At 35.5% G+C, this 21,990-nt stretch overlaps 1 protein-coding gene across 1 annotated transcript in view; it reads right to left on the bottom strand.

The window, feature by feature from the left end:
• Positions 1-21,990, bottom strand: part of CNTNAP5 (contactin associated protein like 5) — an 880,169-nt gene that overhangs the window by 346,872 nt on the left and 511,307 nt on the right. The window contains exon 12 of the mRNA XM_027854715.1: positions 9,712-9,831. Coding sequence (XP_027710516.1) covers positions 9,712-9,831 — 120 coding nt within the window. The remainder of the gene's footprint in view (positions 1-9,711; positions 9,832-21,990) is intronic.

The following is a 21,990-nucleotide window of genomic DNA, read 5'->3' as shown; positions in this document are numbered from 1 at the left end:
CAATTGGGGAGATTAGTATAAGACCTATAGGAGGTTTCCTTTGATTTGGGACTTGTAATGGAACCAGGGTTCCAAACGGTAGGCATGAATAGGGAGAGCATTGCAAGCTTGAGGGGCTGTCTTGGCAAAGGCAAGGATTAGTGAAATGGAATCTTGCATATGGGAAGCATCAAGTTGACCAGTTTGCCTGTAGCAATGTATGCAAGGAAGAGCACTGTATAATGAGCCTGGAAAGACCGATGGAGCTAAACCCTGAAGGTGTTGTAAATACTTAACAGAAGGGCTTGAAGTCCTAACTCTTTGCACCTTAGTAGAAGGGCAGCTAGATGACTAAGTGGACAGAGCACTGGGTCTGAAATCAGGAAGTTGTTGTTTTTGTTCAGTCATTTTCAGTTGCCTTACTCCTCCTGACCCAATTTGGGGTTTTCTTGGAAAAGGTACTAGAGTAGTCTACAGGGTCACACAGCTAGAGGAGTCAGGAAGCTGAATTCAAATCTGGCCTCAGACATTTATCCTAGCTGTGTGACCCTGGCCAAATCACTTAACCCTGTTTGCCTCAGTTTCCTAATCTGTAAAATGAGCCGGAGAAGGAAATGGCAAACCACTCCAGTATCTTTGCCAAGAAAATCCCAAATGGGGTCATCAAGAGCTGAACACAACTACAATGACTCAACAACAACAACAGTGAGTTATGAACAGAAAAAAATCCTCACACTGTGGCCAAACTAGTGATAAGCCTTTCCAAACCCACCCAAGCAACAACCTGAGTGATGGATGAAGTGACAGATATGCATTTATACATAAAGCCTATTTAGTTGGTAGGGTATGCCAAAGCTCGAGAAGAACGAATTTCAATATAGCGTCTCAGGTTTCAGCATTGAGAATGATACAGTATACATCCTCTGACATATTAATTATGTGACATTGAACAAGCCACTTAACTCATTAGAATATGAGCTCCTTGAGAACATATACTGTCTTTTCTATTTCTTTCTATTTCCAGGGCTTCAGTGCCTAACGTATAAGTTCTTAACAAATATTTATTGACTGACTGACTGACTTCCTAATGCTAGATATCTCCCTAAGATTATAAATTGCAGAGAAGGTACCTGCCTTTATTGGTAGAGTTGGGATGGGGGTGGGGATTATCTTCATCTGGGAGTTCTAGATATCAGAGAAATCACAAGTCTTGTCTCTATCCCTGTTCCTACCCCTTTTCTTATCCCTATCTCTTTCCCTATGCAGACCAATATCCTTATCCATATCTATATCCATATCACAGTAGATACATTTTTATATCAATAAATTCTTAAGATATGATTCTTATAAAAGTAGGTGCATTTGTTTTCCTTGTTTATGAACATTATTATTTTCTCAGTTTTTTAGTGGAGCAGCATCCCCCCCCCCATTGCTATCATTAAGGAAGAAGCTACAGTAATTCTTACAATGGTATACTGGATTGGTAGTCAAAATGCCTGGCCTCAAATTTTATCTTTGCTACTTACTATCTGTGTGATCTTGAGTAAGTCCTTTATCATATTCAGGCCTTCCCTCTTCAGCGATAAAATAAGGGAGTTAGACTAAATGGCTTTTAAGGCCATTTCTAACTGTCAATCTAAGTTTCCTATGATTGGTGTATTCCCAGAATTCTTATCAATCTCTCGAAATCTTTCATTTTATACACACAATTCAAATTATTTGCTTCAAATTGTGTGTCTCTACATTTCCCCATATCATCGCCTATCACCATTAGGGCTATCCACAAGCTTAGAGATTATACTATATACTTCTTCCTCCATTTTGAAATAAGAATGGGCCTAGTATTAGTGATACCCAAAAAATCCTCTGCTTTTTATTTTGCAGCTCCACAGCTACCTACTTATTGTCTATAATCCAGAACAAAATTAAAATGTCTCTCCAACTCCCACCCCCAACCACCTTCTAGAATGACTATATCCTTACAGAATGCTGCCAAGGATTTTTAGAAAAAACTATATTTCATCTACATCCTCATTCATCCTCATGTCTATTTACTATTCTCAAGGAATTTCAGCACATCATTTAAGTATGACTTTCCCTTGCAGAAATATGTTGCCTTGTACACAACAGTTTTCTCCCGCCCCCCAATTTTAAGGGTTCAGTCATTCTTTGGTAATGTAGTTCTTGATCTTTCCCAGAATATGGAATCAAGACTCACAGATCTAACAACTTGGTTCCCTTCAGGTTCTTTTTTAATGAAAGTAAATCACATTTATAACTGATACTTCAACACTTCAGAAGTTTTGTGTTGTTTTTTTTTTAAGTCTTCCTTCTACCTCACTTTCTGTATTTAAAACTATTCTTGATTAAATCATAGAGTTGGGAAGGACCTTAGAGATCATCTTGTTTATTTCACAAAGGAAAAAAAAAATAATAAGGTGCATAGAATTTCATTGATTTGCCCAAGGTCAGACACTATTTAAGAAACATAACTTGGACTAGAATCAGGGCTTGACATTCGTTCCAATCAGTTTGCCAGAATAACATATTGACTTTCATATGTTGCCACATGCTTAAACACCTATCAGCTCTAGTCTCCAAGGGTTTCATATAGTTCCAGAAACTTGTAGGAAGAAACCTAGCACAACCTAATTGTTGACTACGTGGCTATTATCAAATAGCATGAATACCGAGAAAAATCAAAATTACCAGACATATATATTTAGACAGGTAGAGTGGTTTGGGCATCAATGTAACATAGGAGAAATAGCACTGTTTCTAATCAGATGACTTGTGTTTAATTCCTTCTGAAAATTAAAGGATAGCTAGGTGGCACAGTGGCCTGGAGTCAAGAAGCCCTGAGTTCAAATCCAGCCTCAGATACTTAATAGCTTAATAAATCCCCAAATGGAGTCACAAAGAGTGGGACGTGACTGGAAAATAACTGACCAACAAATCTGAAGATTAAAATTCATAATATTAGGCAAGTCACTTAATTTTCCTAGGCCTATAACATAAGAGCGTGGTGTCTGGGGCCCTTTTATGATCTTAGATCCATATAGAAAAGCAACATGAGACTGGGAAAGAGGTCTGGACTAGAAGCCTGGGGACTTAGGTTCTAGTTTCAGCTATTCCACTTAGTAGATTGATACAAAATAACTAGCATTTAAGCATGTATATAGCACTTTAAGGTTTAGAAATCACTTTAAATATCACCTCATTGTATCCTTATCACCCTGGGAGTTAAAAACTATTAATATCCCCATTTTACAAAAAAGGAAAGTGAGGCAGAGTCTATATGACTTCCTCAAGGCCACAGAGATGAGTATCTGAGGCAGCATTCAAACTCAGGTCTTCCTAATTTCAGTACTTTATCCACTATGCCACACGTACATACATACTTATACACACACATATACATACAAATATACATATACACACACATATACATGCAAATATACATATATACACACATATACATATACATATACACATACACATACATATGTGTGTATTTATATATATATATGTATATATATATATATGTATATACATGTCCTTGTCCATCTTTGGACCACAACTTCTTCTGGTTGACAAATGAGGGGAATAAACTAGCTAAAGTTCATTCCAGCTTGAAAACTTCACAATTCTATGATTCTTCTGTCTTTTCAGGTTATAGGCTAACTTGTTTAATGTTCTCTTAAAGAAGCAGTACAAAGCAGCACACCCAGTGATACATACTATCACACTCCTTTCTCTTAAACACATGGTGTGGAGACAAGCCTTAGATTATAGATCACATTGACATTCAGGTCAGGGTTAGTTTCTGCTATTTCTTTATGTGAGTATATTATCATTTCTTTGTGTCCATGTATATACCTTCCCCACCCAACACAGACACTTTTTAATTTCTCTGCTTCATAGTTCTAATTAAAGCATGAGCTACTTTTATGCCAGTAACTGTGATACATATTTTTAGATTTACACGTAATGAAAATAATTACGGGGGGAAAATTCCTCAGGCAAAGACAGCAGCAAAATGTTCCATCTTTAAATGCACATATTGTTAATAGTTTAACTGACTCATTAACATTTTAAATATCTTCAATATTTTTAAGCTGTATATGTAGGTATAGAGGTCTATATTAAAGTTGATTATCATTAAATATAATAATAACAACAACAATATTAATAATACATATCATGCATATAGCTCTTTATAAATTAAGTATTATGTTTATTAATAAACCACATATCATTTCAATATGAAGTTCATTGGACTCAGGTTTCAAATGTACCTTTTCTCACTCTAAATAGTTGGCAGGAGCCAACATTATACAATATCTATTTATTCACCACACACATACAGATTAAAAGAAATAAATGACCAAACAACCATAATTAGGCTTATTAAAATTTGATGATAAAATCTGCAATGTAAAATCTCCTTAGAATTGTCACCTGGGTAAAGATAAAGTCATTATTTTCAAGCTTTAAAATAATTTAAAAATCACTAAGACCCAAGGAAAATGATTTACTATGTAATTCAATGTATTTTAAATGGAACTCATCATCTTCTTCCCTAAATTTACCCTTCCTACTAACTGTCTTATTTCCATTAAAAATATTATCCTTCAATTCACTCAAATCCTTAACCTTGGCATCATCCTTGGCTCTTGCCTCTCCCTCACTCTTTTAATTCAATTAGTTCTTAAATCATGTATATTCTCCTTTCACAAGCTTCTCTTTTTCTCTGTGCAAAGTACCTTGTAAAAATGTATGAGTACATAACCATATCCTAGATGAGACTCTCATTGCCTCTCACTTGAACCATTAAAATATTCTCCACATTACTCTTTTTGTTTGCAGCCTCTCCCTTTTTTGAGTCCATCCACCACCTGCTTGTGTCAATGTCACTCACCTATTGAAAAATCATCAGTGATGCCCCGATTCCTCTCGGATCACATTCCTTAGTCTGACTTCAAATCCCTCCCCATTTGAACTCCAACCTACCTCTTCCTAAGTTTTCCCTTTCTTTCTACTCACCCAGCTACCACCTTAGGTCAGGTCTCATTACCTCTTGGCTGGATGGTACTGAAATAGATTCCTAATTGGTCTACCAGCTCCAAGTTTCTATTCCAATTTATCCTCCAGACAGTGATTTTTTTTCTAAAGCACAAATCTGATCATATCACTCCCCCCACCTCAATAAATTCCAGTGGTCTCCTATGTAAACTTCTCTGCTATTTAAAGACTTTCACAACCTGACCAAAATCTACCCTTCTAGAATTATTATACACCACTGACTGTCATACATACTACTGTTAATGAAAACTGACCTTTTTACTGTTCCTCATACTTGGCACATTCCTGTGTTTTTGTACTGATTCTCCCCAATACCTATAAACATTTTTTCCCTGTTAGAATCCCCAATTTCCTTCAAAATTTGACTATTCAATGTCAATTTCTACATGAAGCCTTTCCAGAACCTTATAGCTGTTTGTGACCCCCTCCCCAGACACTTACAAAATAATGTCTACTTACTTTGCATCTATACACCAATATACGTACTTATCTTCCCTGACTAGATTATAAGCTTAATGAAGTCATAGGATTTTCACTTTTGTCCTTAGCACAGTGTCTAACACATAGTTTTAGCTTCATATTTTACTTATGGGGAAACTAAAGCATATGTGATATTAAAAATCACAGTCTAGTAAATAGAAGAGACAAGAATCAAACCATATAACAGGCTCCTAGGATTTAGAGTTAGTATGAATCACAATGATTATCTATTACAGCCCTCTATTTTTGTTCTTGTGGTTCATGTTTGATTCTTCATGCCACCATTTGGCGTTTTCTTGGCAGAGATACTGGAGCGCTTTGCCATTTCCTTCTCCAGATCATTTTACAGATGAGGAACGGAGATAAACAGGTTTAAGTGACTTGCCCAGGGTCTCCCAACTTTTAGGCATCTGAGGCAGAATTTGAACTCATGAAGACAAGTATTCTTGACTCAAGGCCTAACACTCTATTCATGGTACCACCTAGCTGCCCCCTCTATCCATAGGTGAGAAAATTGAACTCCAGAAAAGATAATTTATTTGACCAAAGTCATATAGGCAGTAAGTGGCAGTACTTGTATTTGAACCCAGGTAATCTGATTCCAATCTAGTGTTCTAGGCACTATGCCAGGATGCCTTTTACTTAGCTGGGTTTCATTTTATTCATTTATAAAATGACAGGATTGACGATCTCAAAAATCTCTTCAGCTATAATAATCTATTATATATAATCTTAATGTATAGTTCCAATAATATCATTTTGTAGACTTTAGCAAATATAAAGTATATTTTTAAAAATTAAATTATAAATTATTATCATTCATTAGTTATTAATTATACTTACTGTATTATAAATAATATATTATAGTTATTATTAATTTTATTTGAAAACATATCCAGGTCTCTTAGACTGTGCTAAGCACAGGAAGGAATAGAGTCAGACAGTAGTCTGACTCCTCTATAATGTATTTATGTGTCAAAACACACTGAAAGACTCCTAAGGCCTCTCAGTGATCTGTTTGCCCTTATACCAATCAGGAAAAAGTTTTACCTATAAGTGTCTAGGCTTCCTCTTTCTATGTTTACCACCTATGATCCCAGGGCTTTAGAAGAGCCAGTACAAAATAGGGCAAAATGCATACAGTGTCTCTCTTAGGATGAGAACTAAACTTTGGTGTTGTCTGTTCACTAGCTCTAGTGTTCATGCTTTTCCAGATTCAGGAGTTTATCTGTCATGATTTCTGACACATGCCCATTTTATTCCGGATGCTAGAGGGCTGCTCTTAACTAATTCCACCTGACTAGCTTAGAATACATGCTAACTGTGGAGCTGAAAGAGGTCCAGTGGCTAAATGTAGTGGACTTTACTGTCTAAAATGTAAAACATCCTACACTGTATTACATTTGGAGATTTCTTCTGGCATTTATCTCTTTGTAGCTGAACCTCATGACCTGCAGTTTCCACAAGTTCACCAAGGCAGACCTGTTCACTTTTCCCAGTCATTGATTTCTCAGTCCTTTATTTGCTATTAATCCAATTGTCATTCATTAGTAGCTGTTTCCCTTAAACGGAACCTACTTTTTTTCTATCTCCAAGACCATTAATGATGCTTTCACTGTCCTTGGGCAAGTTGTTGATATAACCCGAATCTTCCCCATCAGTGAGAGGAAGATAATAATATATTTTCCAGTTATATGGTGGGGATGGTGTAAGGTTTAATTGACACTAGTGCATTTTAGAATAATGAAATGCTATGGAAATGCAAAGGGACAATATCATATTGTAGGTCAACCAGCATTTACTGCTGACAAAATCCCATCCTAGGTGCTGAAAGTTTTATTTAATGCATTTATGTTTTGGATGAACTTAGTAAATCCCATGACACGAAAGTAACAGTAGACAATAACAGCAGCAATAATGATGATGATAAGAAGAAGAAATAACACTTCCATAGTGTGTTAAGGTTTCTGAGAGAAGGAAGACCTTGGACTTGTGCATTCAGGAGAACAAAATAAATTTTTTATGAATGTGGGTGATGACTTTAGAAAAAGAATGCTATACTCGTGAAAACTACAGAATGTTTATACCCCATTTATGGCACAGGGAACCTGCATCCATTTTATAAATTTAACCTATTTGACTTCATCCAAGCAAAAAGTGTCCTAGGAAATATTACTATAGCTATAGTCAAACATAATTTCTCTCATCACCTCCTTAATGCATGGAGAACATTCAAATGCAGTTTCTCAAGTTTTACCCATATAGTGTCATTGAAGAGTTAAGGAAATCAACTAATAAGCATGTTACATGGAAAGTATAATAAGGATAATTCTATAAAACTCCCCCCCAAAGGGAATATCACGTATGACCAGAAAATCTAACAGTTCAGAGGTTTCAGAGCCCTTTCTCCTCTTCTTCTTTTTTAACTGTCTTCTCCTTATTTCTCCCTTTCTAGTTCTTTCTAGTTATTTTATCTTTTTATCTCTTTTCTCCTTCCCTCCTTCTCTTTCTTTTCCCTTCTTCATCTCTTTCCTTTATTTTCCACATTACTACTACTTAACTGTTGTTGCTGCTACTGCTGCTTCTACTACTACTACTACTACTGCTGCTGCTGCTGCTACTGCTGCTACTACTACCACCACTACCACTACTACCACTACTACTACATATCTACTACTTAATACCACTACAAATGATGATGATGATGATGATGATGACATCATTTCCCGCCAGCCATTTGTTTAAAAACAATTGCCTCAGAACAAAAATTGAGAAGCATCATCTGTCTTTTATATATGTGCTAACTAGTGCCCCAAAAGATGAAAAGATTTGGTCACAATCACCCATGTACTAAGTTTTATTGGAGCTGGATCTCAAAATCAGATTTCTTTTTATACCACAGCCAGTTATCTTTTCATTTCACCAGGTAACTTCACAACATGAAGTTGTGTTCACATAAAAGTTCACATAATATGAAACTAAAACCTTTTTACTAGCTCTTATGTTTTTAAAACAGTGTTAAGTTTCTGCATCTTAATTTAAAACTTACTTTTAACCCAACAGATGTTTCATTAAGGAAAAGATAAATTAGATTGAGCTTTTATTTTACATTAACTGAGTTGTTTTGGAATTAGAAGTCCAGCACTGTGGAGGCAAATATGATTTTATTGTGGTGGGGTTCATCTTTCCCACCTATCACTTAGTGCAAAGAAGATGCTTAATTCATACTTATTTGACTGATTAATAGAGAAGGCTAAGGGACCTGCTTGATTTACTTAAAAGCTAAAAGACTTAGCCAGGTTCACATGTTTAGTTAGTTTCAAAGGTAGAATTTGAATTCAAATCTTCCTGATTTCAAACCCAGCCTCCTATTGACTGTATCATACTGCCTATAATTCATGCTAATCAATAAAAAAATGAGATTCCCTAGCCTAGTCTTCTTCTTCTTCTTGTTATGGTTGTGGGTGGTGGTGGTGGTGGTAGTAGTAGTAGTAGTAGTAGTAGTAATGTGTGTGTGTGTATGTGTGTGTGTGTGTGTGTGTGTGTGTGTGTGTGTGTTATGCAATCACAGTTCAGGTGGTATGAGTATGGGAAGGGTTGTCAAATATGGAGACTGTAAAGTGAAAACTCCCATGACCTCTTGATCATATAGGTGATCTGTGACAGAATTAGGTTTCCAGACTGAATTCAATGTTCTTTTAGTTTCACTATGATATTTCTATAATACTGATAGAAGATACCACAATAATGACAATGTTAAATGTTTTATTATTGATAACATGACTAGATAAATATGTAAGTCCATTTGATGATGGTCTATGTTATAATGATGTTCTACACTCTAAAGATATAAGAAATATTGATTTTAATCACTTACATGATAGATTTTTTTTAAATTCTAGGCTAAAACATAATTAACAAGGTCAAAAAGTTTTAGGAGTAGTACTAGACAATTAACAATCATCCTTTTTTGAAAATAAATCAAGATTTTCACATTCTTTTTATTCCCTCCATAATAATAACCTGTTATTAAGAGTATTGTTATACTCTTTTTTTAAAATCTTAAAAATTTTTTTTTCTAAAATTCTATGCTTCAAAAAGAAATGCTTTCTGGTGTATGTTATTTAGAGAATCTGTTAAATATGAATGAAAATGATAGAACCTTACCTGTTATATTGCAGTAAACGTAGAGTGGCTCTAGGGGCCCACTGCCATCTGAATCAATGTGGAAGAAGCCAGATGTGTTTCCCTTGTGCCGGTAGGCTTCACATGATTGCTCATAGATCGCTAAAGGGGAAACACAGGAAGTGGGAGAGAAGTGGGTTTTTTTGTTTATTTGTTTGTTTTCAGTGCACATTGATTGTAGATTGGTCCAGCCACTTTCTATGACATTAATAACTTTATCTGCATTTAATCTTCTTTTGTTTAACGCAATAATCTTATTCCATCAGTCCGAAACCTAGAGTAGCTGGTGAGCTATAATCGTTAATAAAATAGTGTTCCCAGGTCATACTGTTCAAGCAAGGTAGAAAAATGACAGCTTATATGAAGGGTGTCTGAGTTCTTTAAATCAATTAATAAACATTTTCTGAGCACAAACTCCATGACTAGAATGATGCTAGTCAATGAGAAACATAAGAAAGAAGTATAAAATACACTTATATCATAGCTGGGAAGGTGAAATTAACCCATTTGAGGCATAACTGCTATTGTTTGTTAAAGAAATATAGAACTCAGCACGGGCTAGAGTAGTTAGGTGAAGTTTCATAGGTGAGATGAGATTGAAAGCAGACCACAATGCTCTAGCCAAATTGAGTTAATAGCTTCAAACAAAGAGAAGTTCTTATAAGTATGTGATACACATGAGGTGTTCTTCAAACAAATAATGTCTTACCATACAGAAATGTCTGCAGAGGTGGGGAGCCTGGGGACACGAGGCCACATGTGGCCTTCTAGGTTCTCAAGTGCAGCCTTTTGACCGAATCCAAACTTCACAGAACAAATCCTCTTAATAAAAGGATTTGTTCTGTAAAACTTGGACTCGGTCAAAAGGCCACATGTGGCCTTAAAGAGGCAGGTTCCCCACCCCTGGTCTATAGCATAGCCTTCTTCTATCTGTCTGACTTTCTTCATGCTATTTCTTATGTCTAGAAAATCTTTTCTCTCTCCTTCTATCTACTGGATTTCTGTATGTACTTTAAGGCCCAAACCAAATGCCATCTTCTCCATAAATTCTTTGCTAGGAATGATCTTCTCACACTGACCTACTTTTTTGTTACTGTTTTCTATCTCTCTACTGAATTTATCATGTGAAAGGGTCTATTATATCTATCTGGATATCTGCCTTTTGTACAAACTAGACTGTGAATAACATGAATGATGGGACCCTATTGTATCTGAGGAATTTCACCCCCAGTAATAATGATAATAATGAAAATAGTTAATAGCTAGCATATGTAGTTTCTCGTTTTGAAAAGCACTTTTATATAGAGCATCTTATATGATCCTAACAAGAAACCTGTGAGGTAGTTGCTGTTATTATTATTATTTACCTTTTTACAGTTGAAGAAATTGAATATGGGAGAGGTGAAGTCACACTGGTGACACTGATAGTAGGTATCTTAGTCAGTATTTGAACTCAGGTCTTCCTGGCAATCTAGCCATAATAAAATTTAGCTGTCTTATATCTACCACAGCACTTAGTCCAATGATCTAAATATAGAAAGCATTTAATAATTGTTTGTTGAATTGAGCTAACAAACGATAGATATTGCATTTTTGTCATTATTTGTACTTCACTATAATGAATATTAATATATTAATATTAATATATTAATAGTAATATATTAAATGAATATTTATTAACTCAAGCACGCAACATGGCCTAGTGAGAAAAAACACTGAATTGGAATCTTGGGATATGAGTTTGAATCCTGGTTCATCAACTTTCTACCTCTGTGACATTAGTCACTTCATCTCTCACAGCCTAAGTCTCTTCATCTATAGGGGGGTAGACTTTTCCAGCTCTAGAACTATTATACTACTAAAATGCTTAATGGCTGTGTATACGTGAAATATAAATCAAGACTTTTCTTGGACTTCTTGAATAGCCAAAACACCTTTGGCCCAGGTGAGGGGAAAACCAGAAGAAAAAGAACAAAAAGAGTAATGGAAATAAATTTTAGAAACATAAGGAATGTGGACATCATCCCATTCAATAGACATTGGGGTAGCTGGGTGAGTCTGTGAGTAAAGTGGTCAATATTACAGCAAGAAAACCTGAATTCAAATCTTGCCTCAGAGACTTCCTAGCTATTTAACTCTCTAGGCAATATAACTTCTCATAACTTCTCTCAGTCTGTTTCCTTATCTGTAAAAATTGGGATAATATTAACAGCTATGCCATAAGATTGTTTTGAGGTTCAAATGAGAGAACATGTTTAAACTGTTTTGTAAAACTTAATGTAGTATACAAATGCTATGTTCTTATCATTCATTTTGCAAATGGGAAAATGAGACCAAGAGAGATGAAATTATTTTTCCAAGATATAGCACTGTTATTCATTGTAGGCTTATCCACATTGACATCAATATTTATTAATTTTTAGTGTTAATCTCTAAGTGACAGAAATTGAAGTAGTATTAGTTATTGGTCAAGTCAGTCGAAAATGATAAAGTTTCTGATTCCTGATATCACTGGTTAGTCTTTCACACTAGATAATATAGCAGTAAAAAACAATGGCACTTTCACAAAACTTTCTGGTTTGGAATTTAGATGTGTTTTTTAAAGTCATGTGTGTCCCTACATGTACAGAGACACATGTAACATTCAAGGTTTGCTATGAAAGGAACAATGGCAATTACATAAAGAATTCTTTGTTGCTCAATTGTTTCAGTCACATCCTACTCCTTATGACCTCATTTGGAGTTTTCTTGGCAAAGATACTGGAGTGGTTTGCCATTTCCTTCTCCAGCTCATTTTACAGATGAAGAACTGAAGCAATCAGGATTATTTGATTTTCCCAGGGTCATACAACTAGTGTTGAAGCCACATTTGAACACATATCTTCCCGATTCTAGGCCTAATGCTCTATCCACTGTGTCATCGAGCTGCCCCTTAAAGAATTCTTAGAGTGGAATTTTATCTTGAGAGAAACAGGTGTATAACTTGGCTGAAAAGAGCAGATGAACACTCAGTGTTTTATATCTGAATAAAACAGTCTAGTTCTGGATCTACCAGCTAATTCATTGCCTAAAGTACAGTTTGAAATGTCCTTGTAATGTCTATTCTCATTAGAGATAATGATAGCACACAGACAGAAATACAGTTGTATTTAGGCCTCATCTTTTCAAGTGCCAAGGTCAGATTTCTAGTTTGTTTTTGTTTTTTTGTTTATTTTCCCCTGACCCATTCATTTGTACTCCTATGAGGAAGCTATACAAACATTACTGAGTGAAAATGTTCTGGTCCTCTTTCTCTCCTTGGCCTGCAAGTTCCCCAGTTTCTAGGTCAAAAGAAAATAATACTTCATTACATGACTATATGTATGGTCACAGCTCTCTCTCTTTGTGTATGCATGTGTGTGTGTGTGTGTGTATGTGTGTGTGTGTGTGTGTGTGTGGTCCTAGACATAAATAAGACTAAATTAATTCCATTAAATAAATGCTTGTGAAACATTTTGGAAACATTTTGCTTTTATGGACAGTTGTTTAATTAAGCTTAACAACCCCCTTGTGAGGTACATGTATAGTAAGTTGCATTCATTTAGTTTGATGGATGAAAAAAAGGAGGTAGGTTAAAGAAAAGGGGCTTTTGCTGAAATTGGTTTGGAAACTGTGCCAGAGTGGAACATCTCTTGGTGTCCCAGGCAATTCTCAAAATAGAAATAGCTTCTGTGACATTTCTATCCTTGAAAAAAGGGCCTGGGGGTACAGGGCATGTCCTACAGCCTTGCTGGCTCAGAGTACAAAGATCTAATTCATATATACAGATATTGGAGAGTAGAAAATAGGAATATATCACTCAAATCTCACAATAATATATTTCTATAATAGTTTAAGGATTTCCAAATTATGTTTGATATACATTAATATACAAATAAACCTCTGTAGTATAATTTTAGAACATATGTGTTATATATCTATCCACATTATCTATTGGATTTCAATGATGTGGGTACTCCTTCTATGGATATGAGGTGGACGGCAGGAGGGGGATGGCAATCCCTCCTATCCCTTAGTCAGTAGGAAAGAACATATCACAGCAAGCCTGGACCCTTTCATTCTCTAATATTCCAAGACCTTTTGGTTTCATTATTTTGAGTATACCCCCAACCATAACAGACTCTAACCCCTCTAAGCCTTAATGGAAACTATTTGTGGCTTGATCTGATAAAAAAAAATCATTTCTTGGTGGCTGTCTTTTTGCATATGACCCTCTCAAGGAAAAATTATCACTTCCATCTCAAAATTTTCATATGAAAACTATACCTTCTCCATTAACCTTATAACTTTATACCTGGTGTTCTGTCTTATCCCTCCTGTTAGCTTATAATTTTCTTAAAGGTACTATGTGTGTTTTCATTCTTTGGAAAGTACAATACAATAACCTGCACATGGTGTTTAATAAACATTTGTTGAAATTGAGTTGTTTAATATAATAATTATTTTAATATTTTGCGTTGATACCTGAATCTTTTTTTTTTTTTTGGTGAGGTAATCGGGGTTAGTTGTCTTGCCCAGGGTCACACAGCTAGTAAGTGTTAAGTGTCTGAGGCTGGATTTGAACTTAGGTCCTCCTGACTTCAAGGCCAGCGCTCTATTCACTGTGCCACCTAGCTGCCCCTGAATCTGTCATTTAATAACTAAATGGCTTTGGACAATTTATTTAGCCTCTCTCAACCACATTTTTCTCATCTGTAAAATCAGAAAAAAAAATAACATTACTTCCTCACAGGTGTCTAGCAGTAAGTGAAATAACATATTTAACAAACCTAATGACTATAAATTCATATGCGAATATGAGCTATAGTTATTATCACAGGCAACTCTTTGATGTGTCTTCTTTTGCCTTTGCCCAGTGAATAGTAACATGAGCTAGTAGTCACATAGCACTTTAAAATTTGTAAAATTTTTCAGACATATTATTTCATTTGACCTTCAAGAAAAAAATTGTATGATAAGATACTATTATTTGTATTATTATCCCTATTTCGCAGATGAGGCAACCAAGTTTAAGAGAAAGCAAATAACTTGTCCATGGTTATCCAGATAGTGTCAGAGCAGGGATTTGAAACCAGGTTAACAGTACAAAGTATAAATTCTTGAAATGGCTGGACAGTTTCATCGGTCTTATTCTTTTTTTTCTTCCCAGAGGTAATAGAATAGATCTTCATAGCTTTTCATGATGCTAACATTCTTGGGATAAGAACTGATGTGACCATAGGAATTGTCCCACAATATTGCCAATTTGTCATGGATATGTCTATGGGTAAGATGAGTGATTCTCTTATCGTAAGACAAGTGACAAAAGGAACAAGTATGAGCTGAGAATAGATTATAGACTTGCATGGGGAAGGGCTCTCTGCCATGGAACTGGAAAATGTTCCTTTCCAACCAAGCAGGGGATAGTCATGCTGAATAATTTCATCATCTATAATAATCTCAACAATTATAACTTTTGAAAAATTGGAGCAAATCAAAGACTACAAATACCTAGATTTCCTGCAGTTGAAAGGGATTATTCACATAACAATTACAGAATAGCCAAAGGAAGCCTTTAGTTCACACAGAAGAAAACATTTAAAATTTAATTCAAAGCAGCAATAAGATTAAGGCTATATATGTATTTGTTGCTGTAATTCTAATATCCCCTTAGATTTACAAAAGTCCAGCAAGCTCAAGGGGCCTTCCTAGATAATGTCACTGAGTGTTAATGAGAAAATTTACCCAGTAAAAGAAAGCTTCAATCAAAGGGCTTAGGGTACTGATTTAAGGGGAGAGAACAATGGCATATACCACTAGTTGACTGAACTTACTAACACATCTCATTCAGATTATTCATTTTATTTAAACAAATATTTGTTAAGTTCCTACTGTGTACAGAGCATCAAGTTAGAGACAAGAAAAGGTATGATTTAATATGACTCTCCACTTTCCATCACCAATTCTGCTTGGCTTGGACTCTATCATGGACCACTCAATATAATCTCATCACCTGAAATCTCATCATCATCCTGACTGACTCAGTTTTTGACCCTCAACTCCTTAATGGCTTCTCCCCTCTGATTGGAGGGCTGAATGGTGAAGCATTAAACTCTTCCCAAAACCTTTTATAGAGGGCTCAAAACTTTCAGAATTTTCCTGATAACTTCCCACTTTCCATCAGCAGCTCTGCTTGGTTTAGACTGTATAGAATATCATGAATCCTATGCCAGGTACTACCTGGTACCCCTGTTCTTTTCAGCTTCCTTTTGTGTATTGCCTTTCCCATTAGATTCTGAGGACAGCCAGGTGGTACAGAGGATAGAGTGCTGGGCCTGGTGTCAGGAAGACCTAAAACACTTACTAGCTATGTAATCCTGGGCAAGTCACTTAACCTTGTTTATTTAAATTTCCTCATCTGTAAAATGAGCAGGAGAAGGAAATGGAAAACTACTCCAGCATCTTTCCCAAGAAGACCTCACAATGGGTCAAGTTGGACATGACTGAAAAATGACTGAATTATTAGATTGTAAGATCCTTGAGGGCCAGGACTATTTTTCTTTTGCTTACTTTTGTCTTCAGTTTTCACCATAGTGTCTGGGACATAGCCGATACTTAATAAATGTGAATTCAATTGAATATGAGAATAGTGTCCCTTCCCCTATGTAGAGTAGAAGGAGGGCAGTCTAAAAGGAAAGTAGAACACATACACAGATAACATAATACATAACAGTTCTTTATAAATGAAATGTAGAGCCCAGTGATGTCTGAGATTTGGGGAAGGAATTCTTTCCTGATTGGTGAGTGAGAGTAGGGGATAGAAGCCTTCGTGGAGGAGATGGCATTTGCACTATGATTTAAAGTATTAAAATGGGGTGATAGCTTTAACCTTAGAAGGGTCCTTGGAGTCTATCCAAATTGGCTATTTTACTGATGAGCAAACTGAAGTTTGGAAATCTTAAGTGATTTCTTCAAGGCCATACAAATAGTAAGCAGGAGAGCAAGGAGAATTTGAATCCAGTATTCTTTCAACTCATCCACACACCTTCCAACTATCAAAAGGATTAGTCAGTATTTAGATGTTTTAGAAATAGGGAAAGGCAAGATCGAGGCAAAGAGGAGAGAAGGTGAAAGATATTCAAGGGCTGGATTTTAGTCCAATTTGGCTTAAAAATAAAATGTATCTAGGGGAATAATATGAGATGTCTAGAAAAATACGGTTAAAACTTCAATAGTTCAGACAAGCAGTAATAAGAGACTAGAACTGAAAAAAAAATACAACCAATCAGTGGAATACATATAAACTATTGCCTCCTCCAAAATTTCTCATTAATTTGTCCACTTTTTATCCCCCCAAAATGTTTTATGATCTGGGAGCCCATTTTGGTGCACCGTTACTTGACATTAGAGATAATACAAATTCACAATTGGGGTGTGAAATTAGAAAGGTTTTTAATATGGACCCAGCAATGGCTTATGCTGTCTGACATTTAAGAACTAGCCTACTGTTAGTAAAGTTTGTTACTGCAAATGTTTTCTTTCTTTTTTTTTTCCATTCAAAAACAGGGTCTTTCTGAAAGATAGTAAGATGTGGGATGAGAATAATACCCAAACTCCTGAACTTGACACTCAATAAATATGCATCACAGTATTGTTTGAACCTAATTATTCTACTCTTATCCCCTAAGGACTCTGCTCTGGCCACCTAGCCTAACTTGTTCTCCCAGCAACAGGCCCTATGTTTCTTCCAGAGGTCCTATCACAGTAAAAAGAACTGTGAGCTAGGAGCCGACTGATCTGTGTCAAGTCTCAATTTGTCCCTTAATTACATATGAAACATGGGTAAATAATCAGAAGCCTTATACCCTACATAACACAGAGCGAGAGTAAAAGGGATGCTACTAGGTCATGATCTTAAGCTTAGCTCATTTTGTTGAAGCTTTAATAGTCCTCTTTTCTCCTAAGGAAAAAAATTGGTGGAAATTATGCTCAATAAAAAGTAGATAATTTTAGTCAATGTTTTTTTTTTTTTTACTTGTATTCTTGGACAACTGAACTAGGTTTTAGGAGAAATTTAGGGTATTTCTGATAATCTATTAGCTTAAATGGAAGGCAGTATATATAGTGGATCAAGAAGCTGAATTGAAGTCAGGAAAAGCCTGGATTGAAGTCCCCTTTCTGATGTTTACTGGCTGTAGATCTTGGGTAAGTCACTTAATTTCTCTCAACCTCAGTTTCCTCATTTGTAAAATGGGGGTAATAGTAATACCTACGTCACAGGGATATTTCAAGGATCAAATGAGATAATATAAGTAAATATATTTGAAAACTTAATCATATACATTATATATATATATAATACATGTATGTATGTATGTTGCTTATAATCAGAATTCATATTATGATAGAACCATTTTGGATCCAGAATTGTGTATTGCTTTTGCTTACTTATATATAATTGCCAATTATATATGTATGTATGTTTGAATGCATTCCTGTATATACATGAAAGTCATTAGAGTATGGTACATTAGAAACTGACCTCCCAGTAAAGAAGGCCTGAATCAAGGCATGCTGTTGACACACACTGGTTCATTCAATTCCAGACATGTCACCTACCTTTTGAGTGCTCTCAATAACCTCTAAATTGAAGAAAAGATGGAGACATGCATTGGTAGAGGAAATTTCCTAAATCTAGAGTTTCCTGTATCAATGAAAACACAAGTCCAATCCTTATCTGATAGATAGACAGATAGATGGACAGATAGACAAATAGACAGACACAGATGTATATATGTATATGTGTATACATATATATATATATTTATGTTTATACACACATGTATATACAAATACCCCCTTAAATACAGAGACAGACACATAGACAATTTGGCATAATGGATAGAAAGGTGGCCTAGGATACAGGAAAAGCTGGAATTAAGTTCTGTTTGAGATTAAGTCCTGCCATGTACTAGCTAATCACATAAACTTACATTGTCCTAGTCAACTCTCCATGGTTGAGAGAGTATAGAGACTTTATTTCTATTTCACAGACTTTCCCATTTCAGGTACACACAAAAATATAAAATAGTATCCAGACATTAACTGAAAGAGACCTACTTAGATCAATTAGATAATATTTTAAAATAACAAAATGCTATGTAATTATTATAAGGGGAATAATGTTTATAATCAGGGGCAGCTACGTGGCGCAGTAGACAGAGCATTGGGCCTGGAGTCAGTAAGACTCATCTTCCTGAGTTCAAATATGAACTCATATACTTATTAGCTGTGTGACCCTGGTCAAATCACTTAACCCCATTTGCCTCAGTTTCCTCATCTGCAAAATGAGCTGGAGAAGGATAACAAACCATTCAAATATCTTTGCCAAAAAAACCCCAAATGGGGTCATGAAGAGTCAAACCCCCTGAAAATGACTCAAAAGCAACAACAATGCTTACATGATCCTTGAATCCTAGGGTTCTTCTAGCCATACTAGTCTTGGAAACCATCTGGTTGGAAGCTGACACATTATACTTGATCTACTGTTCCTCTGCATATACTTTTTGGCCTAATCATGTTCTAATTATCTTCTATACACATCATGTTGTTGCTTCTTCTACTCCTTTGTTTTTATTGCTTCCCACGTGTGAAAATGCCCTGCTTCCCCCTCACGAATACATCTAACCTACAGGAGGAAAATATACAATCATAATTTAACAACATAAATTTCATCTGTTTAATACATTTTTTAAAAATTTATTTTCTGTGCAAGGCAATCAGGATTAAGTGTCTTGCCCAGGGACACACAGCTAGTAAGTGTCAAGTGTCTGAAGATGGATTTGAACTCAGGTTCTCCTGACTCCAGAGCCATTGCCCTATACACTATACCAACTAGCTGCCTCATAGATTTCTGATTGACTACCATAGCCCACAATATTCTCCCTTTCTTTACTTCCTGTGGTAAGTTTTTTTCTGTGCATTTTTATTTACGTTATTTTATAGTACATTATTTTATAATATATGTATATATATTATGTAAGACTATTTTATAATCTTTTCTATTTATTTCATTAATACTTAACATGTGTATGAGACCTGTCCCAAAACTAGAGTCCAGGCTCTTGTGGAAAGGGGTAATGTTTTCCATTTCTCCACTACTGGGAACAAATACTGAAACAAAGAAGATGCTTCATAAATACTTGAGTGATCTCAACTAAGAAGAATGTTTGGGTGTAATTTAAAAAAATTAAAATGAACAAAACTGAAAATCTTAATAAAAACAAAACATATGTGGGCTGAAACATGTTCAGTGTTATTAGTCATACTTATGACATTAATGAATATAAATGGTGTGCTACAGTGGCCTAAAATGACTTCATAAGGCCTCTAGCACACTTTACCAAAGGTTCCTGAACACTCACTCATCCCTTACCAAACCTCACCACAGAAAATGAGGGGGAGCAGTGAGATTTGTCTTTTGAGAGATCCCCGACATCTTATATGGGTCACCTATATCATAAACAGGCATTAGTATTGTGGGGGAGTAATACCAAGGGACAGTTATCAGGTCATTGAAAGAACAAAAATTCTAACAACTGGAGCTAGCCAGAAATGTGATAGGATTACTTATAGAAATGTGCAAGCAAAAGTCCAGGAAGCTGAATTCCTCAGGACAGGAATCTTCCACTATATAGGAAATTATCTTGAATGGCCTCTAATATAATTTCTGAATATAATTTTCTTGGTTGATAATTTTGGTTTATTTGTATATTTTCACCCAGGTTATTTTTATAAGTCTGTTAGTCTTTGGAGCATCTTATCTCCAGCTTTGGAGTAATATCTCCTTACAAAGAAATTTGTAATCATAGAAACATAGCTTCTGAAACTATCATAATCTAAGGGTCCAGTTTACTCTGCTGAGTGACTGAAAGTAACAGGCAACTCTTTTCTACACATGCAAATGTTGGTTGTTTCAACAAGCATCTGTTTAAACAACAGCAACAATAAACATCAAGTGTTAGGAGATAGAAATGATCACTTCCTCTTCAGGCTGGAAAGACATTAAGATTATGAGAGACAACGAACTGCAGGAATGATTGCCAGGGTCTACTATCATCACATTAACTGTCAGCATGAAATCTTTACTACTTAAAATGGACTTTGACAACTCTTCTGCTGACAGACTAATAAGCTTAGTTCTATGGACTGCTTTGTTGACAGGTTTATTGCCTTTCTATGCTATATATTTTGATGTTATATATTTTATGTTACATATATGTATACATGCATAAATGCACTTCCATAAAGCACTATGTATAATATATTGAAACTATACAATATAGAAATACTCTCTAAAGGTGTAGTTGCATAAAAGAATAAGACTTCCTCAGAAGTCAATTATTCATTCATCTATCCATTTACCTCTCCATTCATTCACTCAACAATGTGTCTACTAGAAGCAAAGCACTGCAGTAAGAAAAGCAAAGCCCCTCAAGGGGCTTACGTTCTATTAGGATAAGATCAGCTACCTCTCAGGCTTGCTCTAAGTATCAGACAGGATTATATATGTTAAGCACTTTGTAAACCTTGAAATGCTATAAAAATGTTAACTGCTGGTTTTGTTGTTACAGAAAATACTCACATAGGGAACTATAATGCAAAATAAAAGTATCAGGAGGCAGATATTAACAAAGTGCTAGAAAAATAAATGGACTTCATATGGAGGTGAGGAAGAGAAATCTTCATGAAAAAGGCAGCATTTCATCTGGGCCTTGGAGAATAGAAAGGATTTGGATGGTTGAATATGGGGGATTCTAGACAGATGGAATATCATGAACAAAGGCCACACTAAATGCTCATTGAGTATGAGTAATGAAGCTTGACTAGAATATATGTTTCTAGCCAAGGAAGGTAGGAGGAAAGTCTGAATGGAGGTAGGAGGAAGAAAGTCTAAAAGGAGGTAGGGGAAGGAAAGTCTGAATGGTTGGTTGGGGTCAGAACAGGGAGTATCTTGAATTTTACATTGGACATTTTTCAAAGAGAGTGGGAAATAAGGGAGGGTTTTTAAGTAGTGTGATGCAATGATCAACATATTAAGATCTTCTGTTGTTCTAATGAACTGAGAATTTGAAGTTACTTTTTGTGGTGAACAACTGAAAAATAAAACAGATGCCAAGAAGTGATAAAATCCTTTTTTTTTTATTATTGAGATTTATTATTGAAGGCTCTGTGTTTCTGGGA

This window comes from Vombatus ursinus, unplaced genomic scaffold (genome assembly GCF_900497805.2).
Source record: "Vombatus ursinus unplaced genomic scaffold, bare-nosed wombat genome assembly UNPS02010548.1, whole genome shotgun sequence".
In the NCBI taxonomy this organism is placed as follows: domain Eukaryota; kingdom Metazoa; phylum Chordata; class Mammalia; order Diprotodontia; family Vombatidae; genus Vombatus; species Vombatus ursinus.
This window is presented reverse-complemented; position numbering and strand designations above follow the sequence as displayed.